The following is a 27,733-nucleotide window of genomic DNA, read 5'->3' as shown; positions in this document are numbered from 1 at the left end:
AAAAACACATTCAGTGTCAAATGTAAAAAAGGAAAAATGAGTGGCCTTTCAAGTAGATTCCCAATAGCTTTAGAAATTCCGGTTCAATACCACAATGTTGGAAAAAATTACTGCAAAACGTACAAAGTTTACAGTGTGATGTTTGGTATATACAGGCAGAGATGCAAGCAATGCCTTAGGACATAGTCATTGTTACAGTAATACTTGGCTGGTGCTATATCATACAATAAAGAAGGATTAGAAACAGCTAACAGAAATTTAGTAAAAGAAACCCTCAAAAGAATGGCACAACAGCTCCCTCTGGAAAACATTCGCATTTGAATGCTGCTGGTTTTAGAGAGAATCAGGCCACAAAGGGAAAGCACTGCAAGAAAGGAGCCCCAGAATGAAGGGTTAAGGGCGCTCTCCTACACCTCTTTGTTAGGAACTTGAGAAGAGAGAATGCATAAGCATCCACTAGCTGGCAATAAAAATCAAGCCTCTAGAAAGAACTAGTTCAAGATGATAAACTCAAGACACTCACTGGACCAACAGTGAGATCACGTCCTACTACCTAGTGAGGGAAAGGACCAGGCGGCACCTGCAAATGTGGGTCCAATCCAGGATCTCAGTCCTGCCTGAGCTGGGAGCCCGCACTAGGTGAGGCATCCTTTCATCTCATGTACATCCTCCGCCAGAGTGCACACAGACATGACCCAAAAAAGGCTCAGGGCACATGCAGACTTTGAAACCACTCTGTGCCCTCCTAGTCACGGAGCCACGCTAAAACTTCTCCGCTCCTGCAGCACAGATCCTGTGCGCTGTCTGTAGATCACCTTTCACTGCACACGGCACCACCCCCTCCCTGAGCTTCTGATCACAGTCCACACTCTGGGAAATGGCACTTACACTTTCCCCAAAGTAAAACAATTCCATATCTTAAGCCCCTGACCCTCCAGTGACCAAGTTGAACTGAGTTTCGTTGTCTCCTTATAAAGCTGTCAGCTGAAAGAAGCTGGGACAACATGAACCGGGGATTTCTAGCTGTGGTTCTGTGAGACAGAAAAGTATACTGACTCATCTGAAATGTTACAGGTTCAGAATGAAATGAAATGTGATTCATTAACCTTAAAGATAAGTATTTTCACAAACTACTTTAGGAGGAAATAAAGCCAAGCACAGCGGAATTCTACAATTCCAACAGGGTTGAATGTTAACAGATAATTAAAAATAAAGTTGTGCCCACAGAATTAGCCCCACCAACAACTGCTGAAATCTCCCTATTTTTTGAGAGGAAACATTCTCAAAATAATGAAGTCATACACACTGATACATTTGTTTGAAAATGCTGGCTTTCCATGTTGCACAGCAATAAAAAAATAAAATAAAAGAATAAAGAGAGAGAGCCCTTCTATGTGAGAGAGACGTTTAGGATACATCAGTGATGCTCAGCAGTTACCAAAACACAAAAATCCCAGACAAGCAACTCTAGCTTTGTGTGGTTACTCTAATTTCATGAGTAGTTTTTCTGTGACCTGCACTCATAATTAAGAAGCTCAGTCACTAACTTCAAACAGCACACGTAAGGAGCTACACAGAGAAGAACCAACCGTGTCTTGAATACACAGGGCTTTTGGAAACTTGGTGCCATTGCATTTGCTGCTCTGTTGGTAGCAAATACCACTTGACCACCTACCTCCGGAATCGCCTGGGTCTGCGGTTCGTGAGCCCTACCTCCCACGGGGACAGCCTACAGTTCATGCCTGCACTTGGAGGCTCTGCCCTGAAGGGGACAGGAGCAGCCACCGAGATGCAGCCATGGTGGGAGAGCAAGGTATCACAGTGACACACACAAAAGGCCGAAAGAAGCAAAGGAGAGTGTGACTGTGGTGGGGCTCAGCTAGGCATAAAGGCTGCAGAGAGGCTGCCTTCATAAGTGGGAAGGGGAGGGGAGGACACTGGCTGTTGTTACTACAGCTACATCCATTTCCTCCACAAAAGGCGCCAGTATGTCACTCACTCAAATGTAGAACCACGCAGGGAACGAATCTAAACACAGGTTCCCAGGCTTCCCCCAGAGACCAAGTCAGCAGGTCTGAGCTGGTACCGCAGCCCAGGTAGCTGTGACAGGTGGGGCAAATACCCCAGTATACACCGACCCAACACCCCTGCACGGCACTATCTGGGCCAAATGCAAGTCCTAGCGCCCAGGAAAGTCTCTTCTACAATGGAGTTTGTCTTGGCAACCCACCATGGAAAGGGGTTCCTGGCTAGGAGTGGAGGGTCCTTTCTTAACACCTTTTGTACCGCATAGGAATCTCTAAGACATACACCAGGGACCGCACGTTTCTGGGCAAACTGCACGTTATTTAAATCATCATAACTATAGATCATAATGCACTTTAGGTGTTGTTTTTCAATAATTATAACATTTTTATTTACAAAAACAATTAAACAATTAAAGTTCCTAGTACTTTTTTAACATATGGTACTGCGTAAAACATTTTCTAAAAGCGCCAGGAACTTGAAGACAAAGACTATTTGAATGACCAAAATACAATGTAACTGCAATGCTTTATGGGTTCGTGCAATTATATAGTTTTTCGTAGATTGACCTGCACAGTTTCCACCAATGAGATCGCTTCATTCGATGTGGACAAGACAGTGTGTTGACAGCTAAGGTCCATAACAGATGGCGCGCGAAACACGAGAAAGCTCGTGAGCGGTACGAAAGGTGTTAAGAAGCTCCCACAATTCACACCACTCCTGCGTGGCCACGCATTGTCCTTTAATATATTTCCAATTTGCACAAGTTCAACTGAAAATATCTAAAACTGTGCTTTCCAGTACGGCGGCCACTAACCCATGCAAAACTGAGCTCCTGAGACGTGGCTACTGATGCTGAGGAACTAAACATTGGATTTCATTTACATTAAACTTAAAAACTAATATTCAGTTCGGGTACTGGGAAACATTTTAACATTTTCAATGATAAATTTTAGGAACTCTAAATACAGATCAAATATATCCAATATATAGTAAGAAAGTAGAAGTGTAAATTTGCTAATATTTTTATATTGATGGCATGTTCAAATGTTATTATTTTGGGTTTATCTAGTTAAATATACTGTTAAAATAACTTCTCGCTTTTTAAAAGTGGCTATTAGGAAACTAAAATCACACATGTGGCTCCCAATGTGCGTCCAGGAGTCACTGATGACGGAGAACAGCTGAGATTCTGTGAATATGCATCAGCAGCACAGTTACCTGCCGGCTGCTGCGGGGGAGCCGTGCCAGCCGCACGCCGGACATATCGAACAATCTGACTTGTCGGTTGTCATGGGGGAGGGCGATGATTTTTTGGCCAACGCATACATTGATCCTGCAAAGAGACAAGAAGGTTCCATATAAAACAGTGACAGCACCAGGGTAGGGTATTCCATACTATGCACACTTCATGGCAAACACAACAGTGAGTATTACATGTCTGCAACTTTAGTCTACAGAGACCAAGCTGCTTATATGCAACTCACATGTACAGCATGTCACTAAAACAGAGGGGCCATAATGGGCTCATTTTTATTCTCAAAGCCCATTACACCAACCTGATTCTATACTTAAGTTTCAGTGTTTACAGATACTGAATTTGCATTAGAGGATCAATGACAAATATTTTCCCAGGAGTCTAAAACACTTTCCCAAGGTTCATTTAATTGTCACATGTACAAGACATTGTACTACAATCAACCCTATCAAGTCAAATAAACATCTAAGCAATGAGCAGCTTCCCTCACCTGTTGATGGCAGAATCCGTACGAATGGTTGCAATGGGGGATCTCATGTTCTTTAAATCCCAGACCTTCACAGTGCGGTCATCACTGCCTGAAACGACGTTATCTCCCACGGTGAACACGGCAGAGGTCACGGTGCTACAAGTAAAGGGCACAGGGTCAGAACTCATCTAGTGTTCGGCATGGTGACAATAGTTGGTACCATAACATGTTCTTGAAATTTGCTGGGAGAATGGATCTGAAATGACCTCACCACACCTGGGAGATGATAGATGTGCTAATTAATTTGACTGTGATCATTTCAGTGGAAATGTATATAGAACATCACATTGTATATCTTAAATATGCTCAATTTTTACTTGTCAATTATACCTCAATAAGAACGAAAAAACTTTAAAGATAACAAGAAAGGTCAAGAAAACAATCTCACCATTCCAGACAACTCTGGCCCTAAATAACAGCCTCCCAGAATATTGAAGAGCCATATTTTTTCAGAGGCAAAAAAATTAACTACAAATAAATAATATCTTATATATACAACCTTATTATTTCTCACAATAATTTCAAACTACTTTTATTTCTCTTAGAGCTTAAAACAAGAGATAAACTCGAATTCAGAAAACCCAGGTGCTACCCAGACCTTAGACCTAAAACTGCACCACCAGCGTCAAATCCATACTGAGTCCCTGTCAGGTGGGTTTCAAGCCGGTACTGTCAACGTTCAGGTGACCACTGCTCATGGGGTGCCCTGTGCACCTGGGCTGAGCAGCCTCTACCTCTGCCCACCCGACACCAGTCACATCTCCTCCCTAGGTGCTAAATCGCCCAACATCAGCCGCTGTGCTACACCTAAGGACACTGTGTGTGACACCGGCAGAAAGGGGGAAAGGGGAACCTGGAGCACCAGCCCAGTGACCCATTAGAACTCCCTATTTAAAAAACAATGCCAGAGCCTGACTAGAATGAGGTGCTGCTCCTCTTCCATGCAGAGGTCACAGCAAGGTGTAAAGAAACTGCCGGCAGAGCTCTGGGAGCAGCTCACGACTAGCGGCTGTTCTGAAGATTCTAGTCTTTAGAGGTTGGGCCAAGTTAAACTTCAGTTAACATTCTGCTAAATTAATGGGAAAAGTCTCCACAAAAGACCATCGAACCCTATGTTAATGAAACGCTCAAAGACATTAGGTTTTTAATAAATCACAGCCCTGACAGGTATTGTGGGCCATCAAAGGGAAAAGCTGGCACAGAGACAGCACCCTCAACTCAGGTCCCATGGGGAGCGGGCCACCACGGCCACACACTGGAAAAGCTCAGACTCTGCCAGACTCCAGTAGACTCATTTATCTTGTCGCCGCGAGCAGCCGACCATGTGCTTCCAGCTGACAGTGCAGTACCTCCTCACCGCACACCACTGCCCGATCTGGAACATTCCGCTCCCTCTGAGGGTCTCAATCAACGGAAAGACTGTAATGCTAGCACTCCTCATTAGGACTAACAGCTGTCTTCCCAGTCACACAGAGACACAAAACTGTTTTGCATAACAATCTGCTGGAATTTCATGGCTAAGGAAAAAAATATATGATGTGGAAAATGCTGGCCCATGAAATGCTGAAGCAGGGTGCTTTCCTGGCTCCGAGTCAGGGCCTGACTGCAGAGCACCCATTTCTTACTGTAAGGTGTATTCCCTACAAAACAGTCATCCTTCTGCATCTGAGGTACAGACCAGAGCAGCGGTGGACCACTAGTGGTCCGTGAGGTCCAAAAGGTTGGTGACCGCTGGACTAGAGAGCAGGCACTCCATCCGAGAACAGAAAGGGCAGGGCCCCCTTCCCTGGAACACAGGCTGCATCTCCCCAGTCCACAAAGCCATCTGTGAAAAGTATATCAAGCAGCAACCAGTGCGGCCCTCTCAATGGCCATCCACCTGTTCAGGTGCACTGCAGTGTTGACGTGAACATGCAGGTCCAACACTTGTGTGTCCAGCAGAGGCTGATGTGACAAATGGACCTCAGCACTTTTCCACCAGCCAAGGTAGAGCTCACACGCCTACACTGGAAACCTGCACACGTCACCTGACCCTGTCGTGGCCTCTGTGTACAAAGCCAGAAAATGACCACATTCCTTTCCAGGTCATCACCACTTCACAAGCTGTTTTAGAAATTAAGCATCTAACAGATGACACCATTCAGGAGACATGGCAGGATGCTGGAGAGTATGCCCTGATCAGGGCCTTTCCTACTGTGGCTTGGCAGAGTATAAGGAGCTCATGCCAGCCTGTCCTGTACAACCCCAGATACCTCAAAGAGAAACAGGAAACGTCTTCAAATAAACACACTTCTGAATATTCCTTGATGGCTAAGTCCCCAAAAAATAGACCCAAAGATAAAAAAAAAAAAAAAAAAACCATTCAAAGGAAGAGTCAAATTGTATCACACGTGATTCTTTTTCTGGACTGAAAATTCCACTCTTGAAAAATGATGTTCAGGTATCTACCACACCAGCCACTAAATATTCTCACTTGGTTGCTCTCCTCTCTACACCTCCCTCTTCAGGACAACCGGGAGATTTCCTTTCTAATTACTGAAAGAACTGTCTATCCGAGGAGGATTCAGAGCACTACGGTGTGCCAGGCCTGCTTTCTGTGAGAGAAACCCTAACAGAGAGGGGTGAAACCACTCCTGGTGATGCTGACACTCTAGTGGAGAAGATGGCAGTGGTCCTGGCTTTAAAGAAACACGCTGCAGTTTTAGGGCCTGCAGTCTAATTCTAGTGGCTGAAATGTGCTGCTGATTAAAAAAACAAAAACCCTGCAATAACCAGCTTTACTACTGACCAGAAAGAAGGGCTCTAAAAGTAGCTTTAAGAGTGTGTCAAGCCCTAGCTGGTTTGGCTCAGTGAATAAAGCGTCGGCCTGTGGACTGAAGGGTTCTGGGTTTGATGCCAGTCAAGGGCACATGCCTGGGTTGCAGGCTCAAACCCCAATAGGGGGCGTGCAGGAGGCAGCCGTTCCATGATTCTCTCTCATCACTGTTTTTCTCTCTTTCTTTCTCTCCTTCTCCCCCCACCTCTCTCCTTCTCTCTTTCCATTCCTCTCTACGTGAAATCAATAAAAACATACTTAAAAAAAAAAAGTGTGTCAAGCCCTAGCTGGTTTGGCTCAGTGGATAGAGCATCAACCTGAAAACTGAAAGGTCCCAGGTTCAATTCTAATCAAAGGCACATGCCCGGGTTGCGGGCTCGACCCCCAGTAGGGGGCGTGCAGGAGACAGCTAATCAATGATTCTCTCTTATCAATGTTTCTATCTCTCTCTCTCTCTCTCCCTTCTTCTCTGAAATCAATCCTATATAATAAAAGGGTAATATGCAAATTGACCAAATAGTGGATTCACTGGTCACTATGATGCACACTGACCACCAGGGGGCAGATGCTCAATGCAGGAGCTGCCCCCTAGTGGTCAGCACACTCCCACAGGGGGAGTGCCACTCAGCCAGAAGCTGGCTCAAGGCTGGCAAGCGTAGTGGCAGTGGCAGAAGCCTCTCCCGCCTTGTCAGCAGCACTAAAGATGTCCACTGCCGGCTTTGGCCCGCTCCCTGTGAGACATCCCCCAATGACTCCTGGGCTGCGAAATGATGTCAGTCAGACATCCCCCAATGACTCCTGGGCTGCGAAAGGGCGCAGGCCAGGCTGAGGGAACCCCGCCCCTTCCTTGAGTGCACACACACACATACACACACACATACTAGTGGCCTGCTGCACGAAATTCGTGCACATTAAAAGGGAATTAGCCAAAAACCGGTTTGGCTTGGTGGATAGAGCGTCGGCCTGCAGACTGAAAGGTCCCAGGTTTGATTCCGGTCAAGGGCATATACCTTGGTTGCAGGCACATCCCCAGTGGGAGGTGTGCAGGAGGCAGCTGGTCGATGTTTCTCTCATCGATGTTTCTAACTCTCTATCCCTCTCCCTTCCTCTCTGTAAAAAATCAATAAAAATATATTTAAAAAATAAATAAATAAATAAAAATTAAAAATAAAATAAAAGGGAATTAATTAGAGGAAAGAAAATTAGTAAAATGTATATAAAAATCTTCCTCCTGTCAGAGTCTGGGATACACCACGGGACCCAGAGTCAAGTCCCCTCCCACCCCTGTGCACCTCGAAATCGCGTGAGACCCAGACCAGCCAGCCCCAACCCCATTAGGCAAGATCCAGACCCGGCGGGTCCCACCCCCGTCAAGCTCCACTGTGCGGGGGGCACAGCCTCAGGTCTGGGTCTCCTGCATTTTCGAAGCATGTGGGGGGGGCGGGGGGGCAGCGACTTGACTCTAGGTCCCGCAGCGTGCCCCAGACTCTGAAAGGAGGGAGATTTTCATACACATTTTACTAATTTTCTTTCATCTCTGACACTTCTATTATAGAGAAAGGGCAAAGAGCAATATTAAAATATTTCCTCTAGCCGAAACCGGTTTGGCTCAGCGGATAGAGCGTCGGCCTGCGGACTGAAAGGTCCCAGGTTCGATTCCGGTCAAGGGCATGTACCTGGGTGGCGGGCACATCCCCGGTGGGGGATGTGCAGGAGGCGGCTGGTCGATGTTTCTCTCTCATCGATGTTTCTGACTCTCTGTCTCTCTCCCTTCCTCTCTGTGAAAAATCAATAAAATATATTTAAAAAAAAAAAATATTTCCTCTAATTAATTCTTTTAATGTGCACAAATTCTGTGCACCGGGCCACTAGTGTGTGTGTGTGTGTGTGTGTGTGTGTGTGTGTGTCTACATATACGTGTATATATATGCATATCTTCGTGCGTGTGTGTGTGTGTGTGTGTATGCCTAGGTGACAGTTACAACCACTCAACCGGTTGCTATGACAACACACTGACCACCAGGGGGCAGACGTTCAACACAGGAGTTGCCCCATGATGGTCAGTGCACTCCCACAGCCAACCTCCTGCAGTCGATCAACCTCCTGTGCTCCCTCCCCCCAGCAATTGGGGCGGGCTGGTCAACCTCCAACGGTCCCTCTCTCTGGCTATCTAGCCCCAATCAGCCCCAATCAGCCCCGATCACCAGCCAGGCCAAGGGACCCCATCCGTGCATGAGTTTGTGCACCAGGCCTCTAGTAAAAATATATTTTCTTAAAAAAAGTGTGTGTCAAAACAGTACGTTCAGTTAACTTGGCTAAATTCTCTTCCTTAGTATCCTATTAATTAAGAACCTTTTGCCATAACCGGTTTTGCTCAGTGGATAGAGCGTCAGTCTGCAGACTGAGGGGTTCCAGGTTCGATTCCAGTCAAGGGCATGTACCTTGGTTGCGGGCACATCCCCAGTGGGAGGTGTGCAAGAGGCAGCTGATCAATGTTTCACTCTCATCGATGTTTCTAACTCTCTATCCCTTTCCCTTCCGCTCTGTAAAAAAATCAATAAAATACATTTTTTTAAAAAGAACCTTTTTCCACAGATTTATTCAAAGGTTACAGTTCCAGAGAACCTGATTTAAAATGATTACAGAGAAGATAAAATGAATAAGGTTTATATGCTGATTTCCTGCTTGTGATACCAAGGTCAAGATTCACTTCCTTTCTGGGAAAACTGAACCTTGTTTCATTTTTACTGAATAATATAACAGAGAACCATAAGTTCTGAATAGCTGCAATGGCTTCAGTAATTTTACAGAAATCTGAGAGAAACGCATTCCATTTAAATTAGGTGAGGAATGATTCTCTCTGGTTTTAATCACCTGACTTTCCATTCCCTTATTTTCTGAATCCAAGACTTTGCTTCTTGTATACTCACCAATTAACAACAGCCAGTATTTCGACATCACTATGATAAAAATTGGGAAGAAAGTAATTTCAAAGGTTTTTCTTAAATCTTCAAAAGGAAAACACTTTACATCAACTTTGAAGGTAATATGATACAGACAAACCCTGTTCATCAGAATAGTTAGAAAAATAGAAGTCAGAAATATATCAAGAACTGCAAGTTTTTTACTCTGAAATAAACTAGATTAGCCAAAAATTGCCAGTTGAAGGAAAGTCACTGTTGCTTTATTGTTAAGACGTCACATGGAACCGCATTCCCAGTCCTGGATGTTTAGTGACACCCCACCCCCCACCCCAGGAGACTCTTTACTTCACTGGTAACAGAGGAAGCTTGACCTGAAGTGTTGCTCAGACTAGAAAATGGGGTGACCACCACACACAGCCTGAGATTGTGTGCACATAGATGCATGTATGCCCACAAGAAGTGGCACAGGCTACAAAGAATGTGACGTGTGCAGAGAGATATAACCATGTGCAGGGTGCCCACCAGAAGTGACATGGGTTACACAAATAGTGATGTATGTGCAGATGTGCACATATGTGTGAACATGTTCATCAGAAGTGACACCAGCTACACGAAACATGACATGGGTGCAGATAGGTATATACATATACATATAAAATAAGCCATAGCTAATGTTTTTCAAATCAAGTATTTGAGTTGATCTCTGAAAGACTGAAAGGAGCAGAATCATGTGGCCCTAGGAAGCATCCTTGGGTTCCATATGTGCCAGGGAAGATGACTGAAAGTAAAATTTTACTTTAAAAACTTCAGAATTAGTTATTATCACAGCCCTTCAACACCGTGTTTCCTTATTCATTTAGAGGTAGCTGCCTGGTTCTTTTCTAGGTCATGTGTAACTCACACATTTTACATGTTGGTTGTCTGAGGAATGACTTTGAAGGGCCCAGTGTGGTATTAGTCAGAACCCTGCAGCTCCCACACATAGCTGAATGGGAGAAAGCATAGATGTCGACTGGGTGATGATGTAAGCCCACCTAGACTCCGAGGGCAGGGCCTGAGCGCCCAGACCAGAAACACCACCATCTTTCCAAAGATAAGCCCCACCTCTCGCAGCAGCTCCCTTCCCTACTCTGCCAACTGTGCATCACTGCTCAGTGGTTTCTGCCAACACATGGAACCTGGTCCAGACACAGTTCATGTCTGTCTTCATGAGTCTGTTACAATGCAGTTGGCATGTTTTTAGTTTGTTAATAACCTGATAATTCTTTTCTAGGTCATCTCAATAAAAGGGAAGCAACCTGAATAGCTCCTAACAAAGCCGAGAAGTAGGGTGATTTAATCGCACTAATTTCCTTAAAGTCCTTATTTTATTATGTACTGATCAGCCCTTTTTTAAATGAGAAATTTTAAAAGGGTAAATGGAGAAGTATTAAACCTCCTCTTAAACTATAAGCTATACTTTGAGTTGGAAACAATCTTTAAAAGTATCAACCAGGGGATTAAGTAAATTACTGCATCCAAACTATAGGCCTCTTAGAAGCAGAGGTGGAGGGAAGAAGGCAAGTCCAAGGTGCCGACGCAGAAGAACCTTAAGCCTCTCTCAGTGAAATACAATGAGACTTGCAAAATGATCTCACTTACAGAAAGTCACCACTATGTCCACGTATGGAGGTGCAAATGCACACTCCGGCAGCTGTGGCTGCACACTATACTGACCAATGTCTCCTTACTCATCTCCATGATGATAAGACAAAGCAGTGAATGCAAAGGAAACTTCCCAAAACAGCCTTTACCACACCACTGCAGTTAAGTCACATTCCCGCCAACATTGCTGCCACTCCTTTTCTCTGTGAACTGGGTGGTAGGTATACGCTAATGAAGCTGGGAAAACCTTAAATGGGGCCGCACTTTGGAATTGCACTGTCCATCTGAGTTTTTGCTTTTATGATAACCTCGGATACCAACAAATTATTGCCAGGAATTACATGTCTCTAACCTTTCTCAAATAAAATTATTCCAATCTAATTAAGAAGATAAAACCAGACTTCCAGATATATGGGTTAAGGCAGGGGTGGGCAAACTTTTTGACTCGAGGGCCACATGGGTTCTTAAACTGGACCGGAGGGCCGGAACAAAAGCATGGATGGAGTGTTTGTGTGAACTAATATAAATTCAAAGTAAACATCATTACATAAAAGGGTACGGTCTTTTTTTTCAATAGTTTTATTCATTTCAAACGGGCTGGATCCGGCCCACGGGCCGTAGTTTGCCCACAGCTGGGTTAAGGGGACACGAAGCTGAGAGGGGCTTTAGGTTCTGTTTAGTTTTGAGGCCTCTGCAATCCTGCAGGTCCTTTTCTTTCTTGGGCAGTAATTCCAGTCCTGGGGCACTTCTGAGACCATCCTACAGCCCCTGTAAGAAACCTCGAAGTACAGTACCTCCTGTTCCCACAGGCAAGGGCTTAAAAACTATCTCCAAGAGTAATGAGCTTACAAACCAAGTGCAGTCTACCAAAACTTTTAAAAAGCACTTAGAAATTATAACTGCTTTAAAGTTATGACATTTTCATATGTTTTATGCCAAACACCCAGGGGAGATATTTAGTACAAATACAAAACCTCCAAGGCAGTGTGCCAACAGACGGCTGCCCGTCCCCACCACAGGCCTGCACACACCAGACTCACTGACCAAGCACAGAACTCAACACAGTGAAAAATCAACCACCACCTGGTTATAAATGTCATGCTATCAAAACACATTTTCTCTTTAAAAGCATACAAACAACTTAATAGCACAACACAAAATTCAAAGCACATAATCTAGACCTTAGTATTTAGTACTACATATCTCCTCTGGGTATTTGAGAATAAAAGCATATGAAAATGTCATAACTTTAGAGCAAACATTATAATTTTTTTAATGTCTTATTAGATGTGGTGTTTTTCTTTCTTTAGAAGTGCTGAAGTTCACATGGGGAAGTAAAGTTGCAAGTATATGGAAAGAAAGCAAAAAAGAAAAAACTTGGTGTTTCAAATATTTTATCCATGTTGAGCTAATTTCAGATTTTTTTCAATGCCAGAGTTTATTCACACGTGTAAATACCATCAGTTGGGTATAGACTAGAGTCATCGGCCACCCATGGGGGAAGCTTAATGGCCCTGTGACAGCCTCAACTGTCAGTTCCTTTTTATAGTAATTGAAACAAAACAAAACTAAACTAAAAAAAGGGGGTGAGGGGGCCTTCTACCAAGCTCCACAAGGAAGGCACTGGTGCTGGAAGGCAAGAATCTGGGTCCTCCTATTACAAAACAACTTAAATGGGAATGTCTCACACTCCTTTCAAAGGGCAGTTAGTTAACTGGATTTAACCTAAAAATAAGTTTTATCATAGCAAGAGGTTCCTGCATAAATGTCTGTGCATCCACAGCCCTCAGGGCGATAGTCCTGGAATGACCTTTGTGTGGAGTCCCACCCCGGAAGAGCTTGTACCAACACACAGCAAACGGGCAGGCAGGCTACCCAACTAGACTCGTTCAAATAGTCAGCTCACTTACTGAAGAATGGCATGGGTGAAAATAATGACTATATAAGGGTTTGGCTTATTTCAGATGAAACCACAAGATTTTAGCCCTAGTTTTTGAGGATGAGGACAGAAATATATGAGAAATAAATGCCAACAGCTGGAGAATTCCAGGAATCTAGGACAGTCCCAAATTTCCCCATTAAACATTTCTATTATTTCCAAGACAGTACACACTACAGTTTCTCATTACTGCTATGAGGGAAACAGTTATATAAAGTATCTATACTTACTTTTCATATAAATTGGTATACCTTGGGTCACTAACAGCTAAGCCAGTCAAATAATAACAGCCACAGTTACACAAGTAAATCCTGTTATGGTAAAATTCCCTTTATAATAAAGAGATTTCATAATACAGAGTAAAAGTAAATGTAACACATCAAAAACGAAAAAGACATGTGCATGTTTGTCCTTTCTAACAATCCTCGATGAAAGCCTAAACAGAGCTTACATCAAGGAGCTCCGACCCTGTCCAGCAAAAAACGATGCAGCACAGAGTTCAAGGGGACCCACTTGGTAACAGATTTTCATCTTATTAGCGAAGTGTTAAGTCTCAAACTCTATTTATTCAGAAAAAATCTCGAATCTATGTAAAAGTACAGAGAAAATGAAAAGACAAAAATCATCTCCCTCCCAGCTCCTAGAGAAACTAGTTATAAAACTAGGCCAGTAATGTTGAAGCCTGTCTGGCTACATCTTTCCTTAAGACAACACACAGAAATTCAAATTAACTGGATGGTTAAGCGAATTACATCATGAAAGACATGAGATTCTAATATATGTCACTAAGAAACTTGTGTTGAGTTCCTGGAAATGACAATAGGCTGAGATATAGTTTTCCAAAGTGTATTCTACAACAAGTTACCATGAAATATACTAGTGACCCAGTGCACAGATTTGTGCACACTGAAAGGAAATTAATTAGAAGGTGGCTGGCGGGGCGGGACTGGGCAAGACGAAAAGAACACGCCCTGGAGCCAACCTCCCGTGGTCCCAAGTGTCTTCGGAGTGAGCGGGGTCCCTCCGGCAGGTGGGGTCCCTCCACCTGGCCTGCGGGGATCGGGCTGAAACCAGCTCTCCAATATCTCCCCAGGGGTCCCAGAGTGCAAGAGGGCACTCTGCAAAGTTGTTGTCATACAGAGTGTGGAATGCAAACACAAGTGTGCCGTAAACCAGATTCGGGGCCGACAGTGCCCCAGCAACACCACCACCCACAGCCAAAGGTGGAATCGTGCAGCCCCACAAGGAATCAGGCTCCCTCCTCTCTGGTTTCAGGGTGTGTCACCTGAGAACCACCACTGCCAAGGCAATGCAGCTCGGCAGTTCTTGCACTGAGAGTCTGCCCCCTGGAGGTTAGTGCACGTCACAGTGGCCAGTCAAACAGTTGGACACTTAGCATATTAGCCTTATCCTATCTAATAATAGACAAAGATGCAAACTGACCATACCTTCGCTACGCCCACCAATGGCTAATCAGAGCAATATGCAAATTAGCCACCAACAAAGATGGTGGCTAATTTGCATATGCCAGCTGGGAGCGAAGACTGAAGACACCATAGAAGGAAGCCAAGCAACGGAGCCGAGGTAGCGGAGATGGGCGGGAAAGAAGCGGCAGAGACGGGCGGGAGAGAAACGGCAGAGACGGGTGGGGTAGGAGCAGCAGAGACGGGAGCAAAACCCTATTCTTGCAGGAATCTTCCTGCAAACGGGCCTCTAGTCCTATTTAATAAAGAGGGAATATGCAAACTGACCATCACTCCACCACAAAGGTGGCTGCGCCCACAGCGGACGCAGGGTTTCCATAACACAAGATGGCTGCACCCACAGCAGAGGCCAAGTTCCTGTAACAAGCCTTAACGAGCAATCAGCAGGGACCTGAGGCTGCAACCCTCATCTCGCCCCCGTGGGGCTTGACAGGGGACCTCAGGCCATGCCCCCCACCCCAACGCCAGGACAGGGGACCATAGGCCGCGCCCACCACCCGGCACCAAGCCAGGGGACCTGAGACCGCACCCCCTGCCCCAGTGCCAGGCTGGGGGACCTGAGGCCACACCCCCGCCTGGCAGGGCTTGACAGGGGACCTCAAGGTGCCTCCCCCTGCCCCAGAGACATGACTCTGGGTCCCGTGGTGCACCCCAGACTCTGATAGGAGAAAGATTTTCATATACATTTTACTAATTTTCTTTCATCTCTGACATTTCTATTATAGAGAAAGGGCAAATAGCAATATTAAAATATTTCCTCTAATTAATCCCCTTTTAATGTGCACGAATTTCATGCACCGGGCCACTACTATATATATATAAAAATACATGACTATATATATATATATATATATATATATATATAGTCATGTATTTTTAAGAAATACTGATCCACTAAAACAACACTCCACATGAGACTTTTCAGGGCAACACCAACAAGTAAAGAACAGCAAAGCCAGAAGAACTGCACACCTGAGTTTTAACCTATATATAAAAGCCCAGCGACTGAATGGTGGAATGACCAGAACGACTGCGACCTCTCCCCTGATGGGGGCGGGGCCAGCTGGCAAACAGCCCACAGCCCCTCACCCCATCCAGTCCCACCCCCAAGCAGCCCCCAAGCAGCCCCCAACACCCCTAAATCATAGCCTGGCTCCCTAGTGCATGTACATTTAGTGAAAGCACAAGAAAATAATTATCAGTCCCTTCTGTTCCCAACCAGAGTCTCCAGAGGGCTCTGCTAATACTGCAGCCAAGGTGTGGAATTCTCCTTCCAGAGAAGGCAGCCCCAGGAGACCTTCCAAGTTAGCCAAAAAGGCAACCTAAGCATTAACAGGATGGCAGCCTTTGCTGAGAAATGTAGAGAGGCTGGGTGGGGGTTTTGTGAAATTGCGATGCCTTGCAGATTAGGTGAGTTTTCAATCTCTCTTTAAAAGGGGCGGCGAAGAGGACCCACAGACTGCCAGGAGCAACTGCAAAGGGTAGGCACATTCAAAAACAGAAAAACTTTTAAACAAACAAGATCATATTGGGAAACTGAGGGCAGAGCCCCGGGAAGAATGCAAAAATCATTAAAGGGCCATCATCCATCTTGATATACCTTTGCAAACAACACATAAACAACTTCATCCCATGGCACGTGAAATGCAAAACAGTTCTGTTGTGGGTTTTCTTTTAGCCATCCTTAAAGTATAATTAGATCCAGCTGGGGGAAATCCAGCATTAGACCCCACAGCCGACCCCACCCAATAGGCCCCCATTGGGATGACCCCCCATCAGGATGGGCCCGTCGGACCCCATCCATGCACGAATTCGTGCACCGGACCTCTACTGTTTAATATTCAGCAAAGGATTGGGTAGAAGGATTCAAAAAATCAGCTAGGAATACAGAATTCCACCTAGACTAGGAGGATGAACCCGACTTGCTCCCTGCGGTGGCAGAAACTGTGCTTGATGCTGGAAATACCAACAGCACAGCTCACTCCAACCCTGGGGGGGAGAGGGTGCAAAGGGGGGCTGGTAGTGCAGTAGCCCGGCTGGTGGGCATCCTCTAAGACAGAAACCTATTGGTCTGAGGGGAAGCAAGAGATCCCAGGAGGGCTGGCTGGAGAAGCCACACTCAGACCATCAGAGATGAGCAATGAAGCTAAATACACACTCAAAATCAGCCACTGCTATGCTCTTCTGTGAGAATTAGGGTCTCATGTTTGGTTGTAAGAGAAGCATGCCTTTGCATGGGGACACAGGTCTACTTGCAAAGGCAATGAATTCTAAAAGTTTTATTGGTCATATGGGTGCAAACCTACAGGACCCATGCAAGAGATTAAAAAAAAAAAGCAACAGTTATGGAATAAGAGTCCTCAGCAGAACACTGTAAAATGTCTCACTTCCTGCCCTAGCCAACATAGCTCAGTTGGTTGGGCATTGTCCCGGGCACCAAAAGGTTGTCAGTACGATTCCCAGTCAGGGCATGTCCAGGTTTCAGGTTCCACCCCTGGTAGAGGGCATGCAGTAGGCAGCTGATCAATGTTTTGCTCTCGCTCTCTCTTGCTCTCTACCTCTCCCTTCCTTTTCTCTCTAAAAATCAATAAAAATATTTTTTAAATAAAATAAAATGTCTCACTTCCTGCTTTTCCAAACTGCAATTATTTCTAGAGGCTTCCTGCTAACAACACAGGAAAGTACTGTAGTGCAGGATAAAGAGCCTGCAGCCTTTACCTGCTGGCCACGCACTATGGGGTCTCACAAGGCAGGGGCCTCTCTGGGCAGAGATGGCAGAGGCCCTGGCATGTCGTCCTGGTGCAGCTGTGACTGGGTGACAGAGGAGACACAGCAAACCAGCCCCTGCAGATTCTCAAAAACTTAACAAAAGATAAAACATCCCCCTGACACTTTCTACAGTAAACTAGCGCCAAAGAGAGAAATTTTTTAAACTTATTTTTTTATCTACATATCAACAAAGTATGCTAGTTCACCCTAACATGAATAAAAGAGAAAATGTAAATAATCTGAATGACAGTGCTACTTGTACATATATCTTATTTTTACTCAAAAGCTTATATGCCCTCAGAGTTACGGTTACTGCAGCATCAACTTATGTCTTGGGAGATCTGGATAGAAGAGGCCCCCGGGACAGACACAACTTATCTATAAGCAACTCCTGATCCCATCAGAGAAACAAATCTAAGAAACTGTGTCAAAGGTCCACACTAGGAATAAGAATTCCTTTGTAACTACTTATATTCCTCATAGTCATATCACTCCAAAAACAGCCATTATTTCCTATATCCACCAGCTTCAAAAACGTGTCACAAATTAAATAGATATTTTAAACCTGATATCAATATCTCCTATACTCCATAATCAGAGGGAGACAGATAAGAACAGACTTTGTTAAACCTCCTAAAGCTAAAACTGGCACTTTCATCAACTACCTGCAATATACTAGTACATACAGTCCTGGCTCTTTTAGCACGAAAGATACATAAAATCTTTCAGACAAATAAAGCAAGTAAAAACATAATGTGATTAAAAAGTGTTAGAAAGGCCCTGGCCGGTTTGGCTCAGTGTATAGAGCGTTGGTCTGCGGACTCAAGGGTCCCGGGTTCGATTCCGGTCAGGGGCATACGCCCAGGTTGTGGGCTCGATCCCCAGTGGGGGGCGCGCAGGAGGCAGCCAATCGGTGATTCTCTCTCATCACTGATGTTTCTATCTCTCTCTTCCTCTCCCTTCCTCTCTGAAATCAATAAAAATATTTTTTAAAAAGTGTTAGAAAGACTCTCTGGAATCATAGGAGTCAAGGCCCACCTAGGACCCAGGCAATCTTCAAGAAATTACCTCATCTCCCTGTGCCTCAGTTTACCTCCACACAACAGAGATAGACTCACTGTGAAGATTAAACAAATAGGACCAAATTTTCACTGTGCCTGGTGACAATAAGGACTCAATAAAAGCAACTGCCACCATTCTCCATTTCTGTCCCCCTTCCCAGACATGACCCCAGTCCTCCCTGGTTCTCCACCCTCAGGTCTTTGTGTGCATCCATGCTGCACAGGACAGTTAGTCAGTGTAGCAAAGGTCACTTACATTCTGTCTCCTAGAGACACAGCACAAGTACTGACTGCCCTTTCTCTACACCAAAACTCCCTTCTTCACACAGTCCTCAAATCCCTGACCACATGTAACTCGGTGCAGTAGCAGTGAGCAGAGTCAGTTTAGTGGGAAAACTGCTGGCACTTTCCACTGTTGGGTAGGGAAGTGCAGGGTGAGGCTAGGACAGACTCCTACTGTGCCAAAGGCAGTATGTACTCAAAGATGAGAGGGTGCTGTTGAAAGAGACAGAGAAGCCACAAGAGGGTGCACTGAACCTGGAACAACTTGAGCATCAAAATTGTGACAACAAAGACTTTATAACCATCAAAAAGAAAAAAGTCCTTGAGTCTATACTAATCCTCAACTACACTAATGAAGAGTGCCAGCTAATGAGTGTAGAAGAATGACAGAATTAGCACGATCACCCTTTGCAACACTCAGTGTAATAACTGATTCAGGCAAGGATCACTGATGATGTCAGACCTTCCACAAGACGGGCTTGGTTTCATGACACAAAAATTCAATGTCATAAATATCAATGAAATGGTGGAGAATTGTCTTAAATTAAAAAAGACCAAAGAACTTTTCAACAAGTCTGTAATATGTATGTCTTAATATTAGTTTTATAATTTAAACTACTAAAAAAATCAGTAGTAAAATTTAAAAATATAAAAAAAGAGAGAGAGATAAGAGGGGTGGGGAGAGGGGTGGGGAGAGGGAGGGGGAGGGGGAGGGGGAGGGGGAGACCAAAGAACACAGTACCTAAATGTAATTAATGAATCCTGATTAAATCCTTTAAAAAGTTTCAAAGATATTTGGGGACCACAAGAATAAATCTGAATATGGGCTGGACATCAGGTGATATTAGAGAACTTTTTTTACTTTTCTTAAGTGGATAACACATGGTTATTTAGCAGAATGTCCTTATACTGAAAAGATGCATCTGAGGTATCAGGGCAAAGTGTGATAACATGGACATTTCCTTTCCAAAGGCTCAGTCAGAGAAAGTACGTATTTTCATATAATAGCATGTGTACATGTATAGAGACAGAAGTGGATGTACGTGCTATATATTCATATACGTATACACAATCCAAAGAGACAGAAGTGCACATGTGCTATGTATTCATAGGATACATTTGTACAGGTATCTATAGAGAGAAGTGCATATGTGTGTGTGTGCTATATATTCATTCGATATGTGTTCATGAATCTAGAGACAGAAGTGTGGGTGTGTGCTGTATATCCTATAATACCTATGTGTATACATATCTATAACAAGGCAGACAGCCCTGGCTGAAATGGATCTGTGGATAGAGCAACAGCCTGTGGACTGAAGGGTCCCAAATTCAATTCCAGTGAAGGGCACATGCCCGGGTTGTGGGCTTGATCCCCAGTAGGAGGCGTGCAGTCATAATTTATGTTTCTATCTCTCTCTCCCTCTCCCTCCCTCCCTGAAATCAATAAAAACATTTTTTTAAAAAAGAGACAGACAAATGTGGTGAAATAAAAACAACTGTGCTTCTAAAAGGATTAGTGGGTTTGCTTCATTTTTTTCAACTTTTACTTAAGCTTGAAACTTTTCACAATAAAAACTTGGGAGAGCCCTAGCCAGTTTAGCTCAGTGTATAGAGCGTCAGCCTGCAGACTCAAGGATCCCGGGTTCGATTCCAGTCAAGGGCACATGCCCGGGTTGCGGGTTCCGTCCCCAGTAAGGGGCGTGCAGGAGGCAGCCAATCAATGATTCCCTCTCATCATTGATGTTTCTATCTGTCCCTTCTTCTCCCTTCCTCTTTGAAATTAATAAAAATATATTTAAAAAAAAAAAAAAAAAAAAACTTGGGAGAAGCCCTAAACAGTTTGGCTCAGTGGGTAGAGCATTGGCCTGCAGACTGAAGGGTCCCAAGTTCGATTCCGGTCAAGGGCATGTACCTTGGTTGCAAGCACATCCCCAGTAGGGATTGTGCAGGAGGCAGCTGAATCGATGTTTCTCTCTTATCAATGTTTCTGTCTATCCTTCCTCGCTGTAAAAAATCAATAAAATATATTAAAAAAAAAAAACTTGGGAGAAGAGATGCGCAAGCTGCAGGGTAAGGATGTATGGGGGGTCCCATTTGCCTTGCATATGGTCTATAAGAAAACCACAGACAGTTCCTTCTGCTCTCTGGGCCCACAGTGACCCCACCCTAAAAGCAGATGAAGAAGAGCTGCTTAGCTCCACTCTTTTCAGTTCAGTGTTCTCATCTGGGCTGTGCTGGGCCAGTTAGAAGTTGTCCCTCCATGACCTCCAGAGCAACCAAGACTGGACCATCGGGACACAGGGAAAGCACGTGGGCCCTGCTTAGTCCCCAGCACTGTATGAACCCCTGAGAATTTGGCATTTTCTATTTCGGGGCTATGGCTACCCTGGCTGGTGAAGAAATGCCTCACTTATCAGAATGAAATAATTTCTCATATGGAAGCTCTCAGAACAGAGCCGGTGGTACACTAAGATTTCAGTATGTGCTCGCTGCTGCTTACTCCTAACATTTTTGCACACCTTAGGTGTAAGATGCCCAATTGTTTTACAATCTCAAACTCCTTAAAAAATTCTGTCCTAGCGTTCCCTTTTGTATACTTTATGACTTTTGAACATTAAATCTAAAACTTGGTATCTAACATTCAACACATAAAACAGACTCGTTTGCTACATCACATGATAAAATTAATAAAATCCATATTTTGGAGAAACCAAATGAGCAAAAATTCATACATGAAAAAGTGTTTACTGAGCACTAATGTGTGTAGGACCTTTTCTGGATGTGCAAGGGCTCAAGCAGAACAACACTGCCATCTAGGAGAGAGATAGGGATGGTTTGGTGGGGACAATGGTGGCCTGAGGAGCAGGTGAAGGACACATCAGGAGGTACAACTGGACAGGAGTCCTACTCCTGGTCTGGATGGGGCATAGCTGAGGGAGTGGAGAGGTTTGTGGGATGAATAACTAGAAAGATAGTCACTTCCTGTATCGGGAAAAGTCAGACTAGGAGAACAACAAATTTGTGGAAAGAACAAAGTTCTGTTAAGATATGGGTACGCCTGAGCTGCCCAATAGACAACCAGACCGAGAAAGCTGAGAGTCAGTGTGTCTTCTCCTGGAACAAAACAGACCATGCAAATATATGGAATATCAAAACTAGATGAAAACGACCCAAGGGCAGGGATTTGGGAGCGGCTGTTAACAGTTCCAGTGTGATCACCTCATACCGCCAATGCTGGAGTACTTCCTGCTTCCTCTCTGATCCCCTCTCCCAATGTCCCATTCTGTCTCCATCCAATTTCTTGAGAGAACTTTGGTGACTTCTCTTATTCTCCTAACTTCTTTGAAATCTCCAAAATGGAGTTAAACATTTAGGAAAACAGTAGTCATTTTGAAAGACAGTGGAGTTGGAAATTAATATTGAAAATTAAGACAAATATGAAGTTTTCATATCCACCCATAAAGCCTTTTTCATGAACAATTAAAAACAGACATATGAATGACTGTGACTCACTCTGTATGGCCCTGGAAAACATTCACAGAGTGGATGGACGGGTCCCTAAAATCCCACAGACGGAAGGTCGTGTCACGGGAGGAGGTTACCACGAGCCGCTGGGTGGGGTGTGTACAACAGTGCGTGAGTTCTTGGTCATGCCCTACAATACAACCAAAGACGACAAAAGTGCAAGGTCACCCATCTGCAGATACAGTTAAAGCTTTCATAAAAAACACTGGAATCAAAACAACAGTCTTTATGGTCTCTAGTGCTAGTATTTATTCACCGTAAAAGTAAACACAAGGAATCATTTAATGGCAGCATGTGTGGTCACAGTGGGACCAGTTTTCCCTCAGGAGCTGGAAGTCCTTTCACTTGTACATTTAAAAGGATCATGACACTGAGTGAGTGTAACCCAGTTCCTGATCCAAACAGTTAAAAGGTCTGGCAAATCTCTGTTAAAGGCTCAGCGTGCAAACTAATTAACTGTTAGTTCTTCACTTGCCAAATGACCGCTAATAATATTTGTGGAGCCTTCTGTGAAATACAGTCTTTCACAATCAATCAGAAAATGCACCTACTGACAAATTTGAAAAATACTTGTGATGGGCAGAATTCTAAGATGGCCTGGTATACACATCCTGTCTGATAACTTCCCTTGAGTTTGGGCAGAATCTGCAAATGTGATGAGCTACCATTCTGGTAATCTCAGTACGTTATAAGGCAAAATAGACTTTACAGCCATAACTAAGGCCTCCAAACGATGTAGTTTTGAGTTCATCGAATTCAAAAGATGTCCTGGTGGGCCTGACCTGATCAAATGCGCCCTTTAAAGGGTCCAAGGCAGCCCTGGCTGGTGTGGCTCAGTTGGCTGGACCATTGTCCCATAGACCAAAAAGTTGTAGGTTCAATTCCTGGTCAGGGTTGCAGATTTGATCCCCGGTCTGGTAGTGTATGGGAGGCAACCAAATGATGTTTCTCACATCTGTGTTTCTCTCTTTCCCTTCCTCTCTCTAAAACTAGTAAAAAAAAAAAAAAAAAAAAAAAAATCCTCAGGTGAGGATTAAAAATAATAAGAATAAAAGTGTCCAGCAGAGATGCTCTCTTGCTGGTACTGGTCTGCACCAGCAAACGGCCATGGTTAATATACTAGTACCTCTCGATGGGGACCATGCTAGATGCTAAAAGCAGTCCCCAGCCCAAAATTCCTGGCCAGGGAAACTATAAGGTTATAAATTCATGTTATTTTAACACACCACCTTTGTGGAAATCTGTTATAAAGCAACGGAAAACAAATACACCAGCATATTTCAAATTTCTAGATACTACACGCTACAATTAAATCCCCTAAAGACACAATTAGCTACCAACAGTTCTACTAGAAAGGATTTCTGAAAAATCACAACCTGAGCATCCCGAGAACTAAAACTAATTCTGGACAGAGAGGAATTTGCCAGGTAAGATATGAATAAACACAGGCACACAGATCACACACACGCGGCTGGCAGGCCAGGGCCGGAGTACCTGTCAGGGAGTGCACGAGCTCCGCCGTCTCCACGTCATACAGGTTTGCTGTTCGGTCCCAGGAGGCCGTCACCACCTGCTTCCCCCCAACCAGCCAGTCAGCAGCTATGACTACTCCCTGGTGACTCTTAAGGGAAGTCAATGGCACCCGGATGGTAGGACAGTCACTGGACACGTCTCCGTCCACATCAGGCTCATCCTTATCAGAGCACTCAACTTCGTCCTCGCCACATATCTGCAGATAGAGGTGAGAGCAGAGAACTCCTGAGAATTGTGAGTCTTTCCTGGCACGGCTACACAATCAGACTGTGTCACTTGTCTTTCTAGGACTTGATCATCATTATAGCAATACTGGCACAGTACATGGTACATAATTGGTGCTCAATAAATGTTTATCACCTTTATGATTATGTGCTTGGCTAAAACCAGGGCCAAATATAAGGAAAGAAAAAAGTCAGGGGTACTATAACATCATGTCCACTTCCACTAATCAACAAAATGGCAAATAAAGTGATTCTCAACATTTTAAGTTTTTTTCATGTATTAGGTATTTAATAAAACTAAACAAATACAACTGAAAGTCAATAATTCATCATAATAAAAAAGAAATATTACAATTCTCAAGTGTCTGCCTAAGACATACTTAGAATTCTATTGCTATAACAATAGATATGAAAGTTCATTTTATTGTCATACAAACCAACCAAGTCTTTTGTCAAAAGCTAAAGATAAAATAAAAACATAATAGTCACCATAGGCTTCAGCTCTTTAAGAAAATGTTTACCCCTAACCGGTTTGACTCAGTGGATAGAGCGTCGGCCTGCGGACTCAAGGGTCCCAGGTTCGATTCCGGTCAAGGGCATGTACCTTGGTTGCGGGCACAACCCCAGTAGGGATTGCGCAAGAGGCAGCCAAATCGAAGTTTCTCTCTCATCGATGTTTCTAACTCTCTATTCCTCTCCCTCTCCCTTCCTCTCTGTAAAAAATCAATAAAACATATATTTTTAAAAAAAGAAAATATGTTTATCTATCCATTTAACAAATATTTATCAGGTGCTTACACAGTGCTATACCAAAGACCGGGCACAGAGCAGAGAAGGAGACAAACTCTGCTAACATGTATAAGGAACAATGAACAGCAAGGTGCACACCCACTACTGCAATGAAGCCAGAGAATGGCAAAGTCCCCGCCTCAGGGAGCTAACATGCTAGCAAAGACAAGCCACACATGTGAGGGTGCATGCATGCACACACACACACACTAGTATGGACATATGTGTTATGTATATACACACACTAGTGTGGGAATACACACCATGTGTACACACAGGGATAAGTGTGACATGTACACACACATAGTATAGTGATATCTGTAATACACACACAGTCCTAGTAAAGGGATATGTGTCATATGCACATACACAGATTCAGGCAGTAATAAGTGCTAAGAAGGAAAATAAAGCAAGATGAAGGGATGGACAGTCATAAGGGCTACTCTTTTATTCAAAATGATCAGGGAAAGAATCTCTGCTAAAGTAATATTTAACTTGGGATGTGACGAAACAAGAGCGTATTTAGGGGAACAGTGTTCCCCACCAAGGGAACAGAAGATGCAAAAGACAAGAAGGGAGCAGATGAGCTGCAGGGTAAGAGATTACAGAGATGTTACCAGTGTAAATCAGGTAAAACTTAGAGAAACAGAAAGGACTTTGGATTTTATTGTGTGTGTGCTGGAAAATCACTAGATGGTTTTGAGTAAGGAAGAGAGATAGTCTGGCTCATGCTTTAAAGAACCAATGTTCTGTGTGAACATTCCAGATGGTTGAACTGTGTCTCCCAAAATTCATGTTGAATCCTCAACCCCCAGTACTTCAGAATGAGACAGTACGTGAAAATGGGGTCTTTACTTTAAAAAAAAAAAAAAGTTTTTATTCATCTTTAAAGTGAGAGGAAGTGAGAGGGATAGAGAGATAGAAACACCGATAACAGAGAATCACCGATGGCTACGTCCTGCACAACCCCTACTGGGGATCAAACCTGCAACCCAGGTATGTGCCTTAACCAGGAATTAAACCCTGGACATCCTGGTTCCTGGGTTGCCGCTCAACTGCTGACCCACACCAGCTGGGCAAAATGGGGTCTTTAGAGAGGTAATTAGGGCCTGGCCGAGTGGCTCAGTTGGTTACACATCATCCTACGCACCCAAAGGTTGCTGGTTCGATTCCTGGTCAGGGCACATATCTGGGTTGCGGGTTCTATCCTGGTCAGGACATGTACAGAAGGAAGGCAACCAATGTTTCTTTCTCACATCGATGTTTCTCTCTCTCTCTCTTTCTCCCCCCCGCCTCCTCTCTCTAAAGTAGTGAGGATTTAAAAAATAAAAATAAAAAAGGTAATTAGGGTTAAAATGGGGTCATCTGGGTAGGCCCTAATCTAGCATGACTAGTGTCACTAAAAGAGGAGAGGAGGACAGACACACAGAGATGGCCACATGAGGACATTGGAAGATGGCTGCCTACACGCCTAAAGTCCTAGGCCTCAGGATGCCAGTAAGAAAAATTATGGATGATTTACTGGTGTTTAGTCTAAACAATAAGATGAAAGATAATGGCTGAAACAGGGAACAAAACAGAAGGAGCAGTTGTGGGAACATGCAGAGCTCAATTTCATACATATTAGTTTTGCAATGTCTGTAAGACACCAAGTAGAAATTGAGTAAGTAGTTAGATGTCATAGAAGTCTGGAGTTAAAGAGTCGAGGACAGTATGCAAACCTGGGGGTCAGCAGCAAGGCATGCTCCTTAAAATCACAGGTCTAACTAGAGCAGTGATGGCGAACCTATGACACGCGAACTCATTTTTTTGGTTGATTTTTCTTTGTTAAATGGCATTTAAATATATAAAATAAATATCAAAAATAGAAGTCTTCTTTTACTATGGTTGCAAATATCAAAAAATTTCTATATGTGACACGGCACCAGAGTTAAGTTAGGGTTTTTCAAAATGCTGGCACGCCGAGTTCAAAAGGTTCGCCATCACTAAACTAGAGAGTAGTGTGGGAGGAAAACAGGAGAGAGGGTAGCAATAACCTACAAGCAAGTGAGAGGGCAAGGAAGGGATCCACACACAGGTCAGAGGGCTGCGAGGTGACCCACACGCAGGTGAGAGGGAAAAGTGTCAGAGACCCAGGAGTCATTGGTAAGAGCAGGTGACCCAGCCAATGAGACTCAAGAGGAAGAAAAAAATGAAACACACAAGATGTGAGATGGAGAGAGGGTCACACTGTGATAGTGATTTAGGAGGAGCCTGAGGAGTGACTGCAAGTGTCTGCTGGGTGGGCAACATGGATGGGATGCTGACGAGAGAAGCCCAGCAGGGACACAGCCTATCCTAGAGAAGTGTGAGGGAGAGGAAAAGGAGTGCAAGGACAAGTCTGAGGTCTGCATAGGAAAACCAACACCCCACGGCTCCTGGTGGGATAGAAGGCTCAGGTGGGTTACAAGACAGCTACTACGCCCTGTCTGTGTGCTGCTGGGAACAACACAAGAAAATGAGGCAGGTGAAAATCTGCAGAAGGGAAAGTGAGGAAGTCACCCAGGAATGTGGCAGAAACGTGGCCTGGAGGAGTGTCACAGCCCAGAGTTGCCTGGTGGTGGGGCTGGTCACAGGGTGCTCACTGACAATGCAGGAGGGACAGAGGAAATGCCAGATTTAACACAGGTGGATTTGTCCAGGAGAGAACGCACAATCTAGCAGCAAAGTTAAACATAAATGTTTACACAAAATTATCTATTCCATATGAATGTTAAATGCTACAAAAGATGCTCCGAGAGTAAGGCAGGCAGTCTGCAACATTGAGAGGTACCTGCAGGATGAGGAGTGGAGTGAGGGGAGAGTTCTAGGAAAAGAACCAGGAGGGAGAGAGAAAGTGGGGAGTCAGGGCAGCAAGCCCATCCAGGGGTTGGAGCAGGAAGGGGATGCAAAC

General features: G+C 44.2%; 1 protein-coding gene across 2 annotated transcripts in view; it reads right to left on the bottom strand.

The window, feature by feature from the left end:
• WDR37 (WD repeat domain 37) overlaps nucleotides 1-27,733 on the bottom strand; it is an 84,777-nt gene that overhangs the window by 3,424 nt on the left and 53,620 nt on the right. For both annotated transcript variants that reach the window (XM_081104752.1, XM_081104753.1), the window contains exons 10-13: nucleotides 23,750-23,984; nucleotides 22,244-22,385; nucleotides 3,774-3,908; nucleotides 3,247-3,361 (exon numbers count right to left, since the gene is read on the bottom strand). In XM_081104752.1, the coding sequence (XP_080960878.1) occupies nucleotides 3,247-3,361; nucleotides 3,774-3,908; nucleotides 22,244-22,385; nucleotides 23,750-23,984 (627 nt within the window). The remainder of the gene's footprint in view (nucleotides 1-3,246; nucleotides 3,362-3,773; nucleotides 3,909-22,243; nucleotides 22,386-23,749; nucleotides 23,985-27,733) is intronic.

This window comes from Myotis nattereri, assembly GCF_964212035.1.
Source record: "Myotis nattereri genome assembly, chromosome: 1".
Lineage (NCBI taxonomy): Eukaryota > Metazoa > Chordata > Mammalia > Chiroptera > Vespertilionidae > Myotis > Myotis nattereri.
This window is presented reverse-complemented; position numbering and strand designations above follow the sequence as displayed.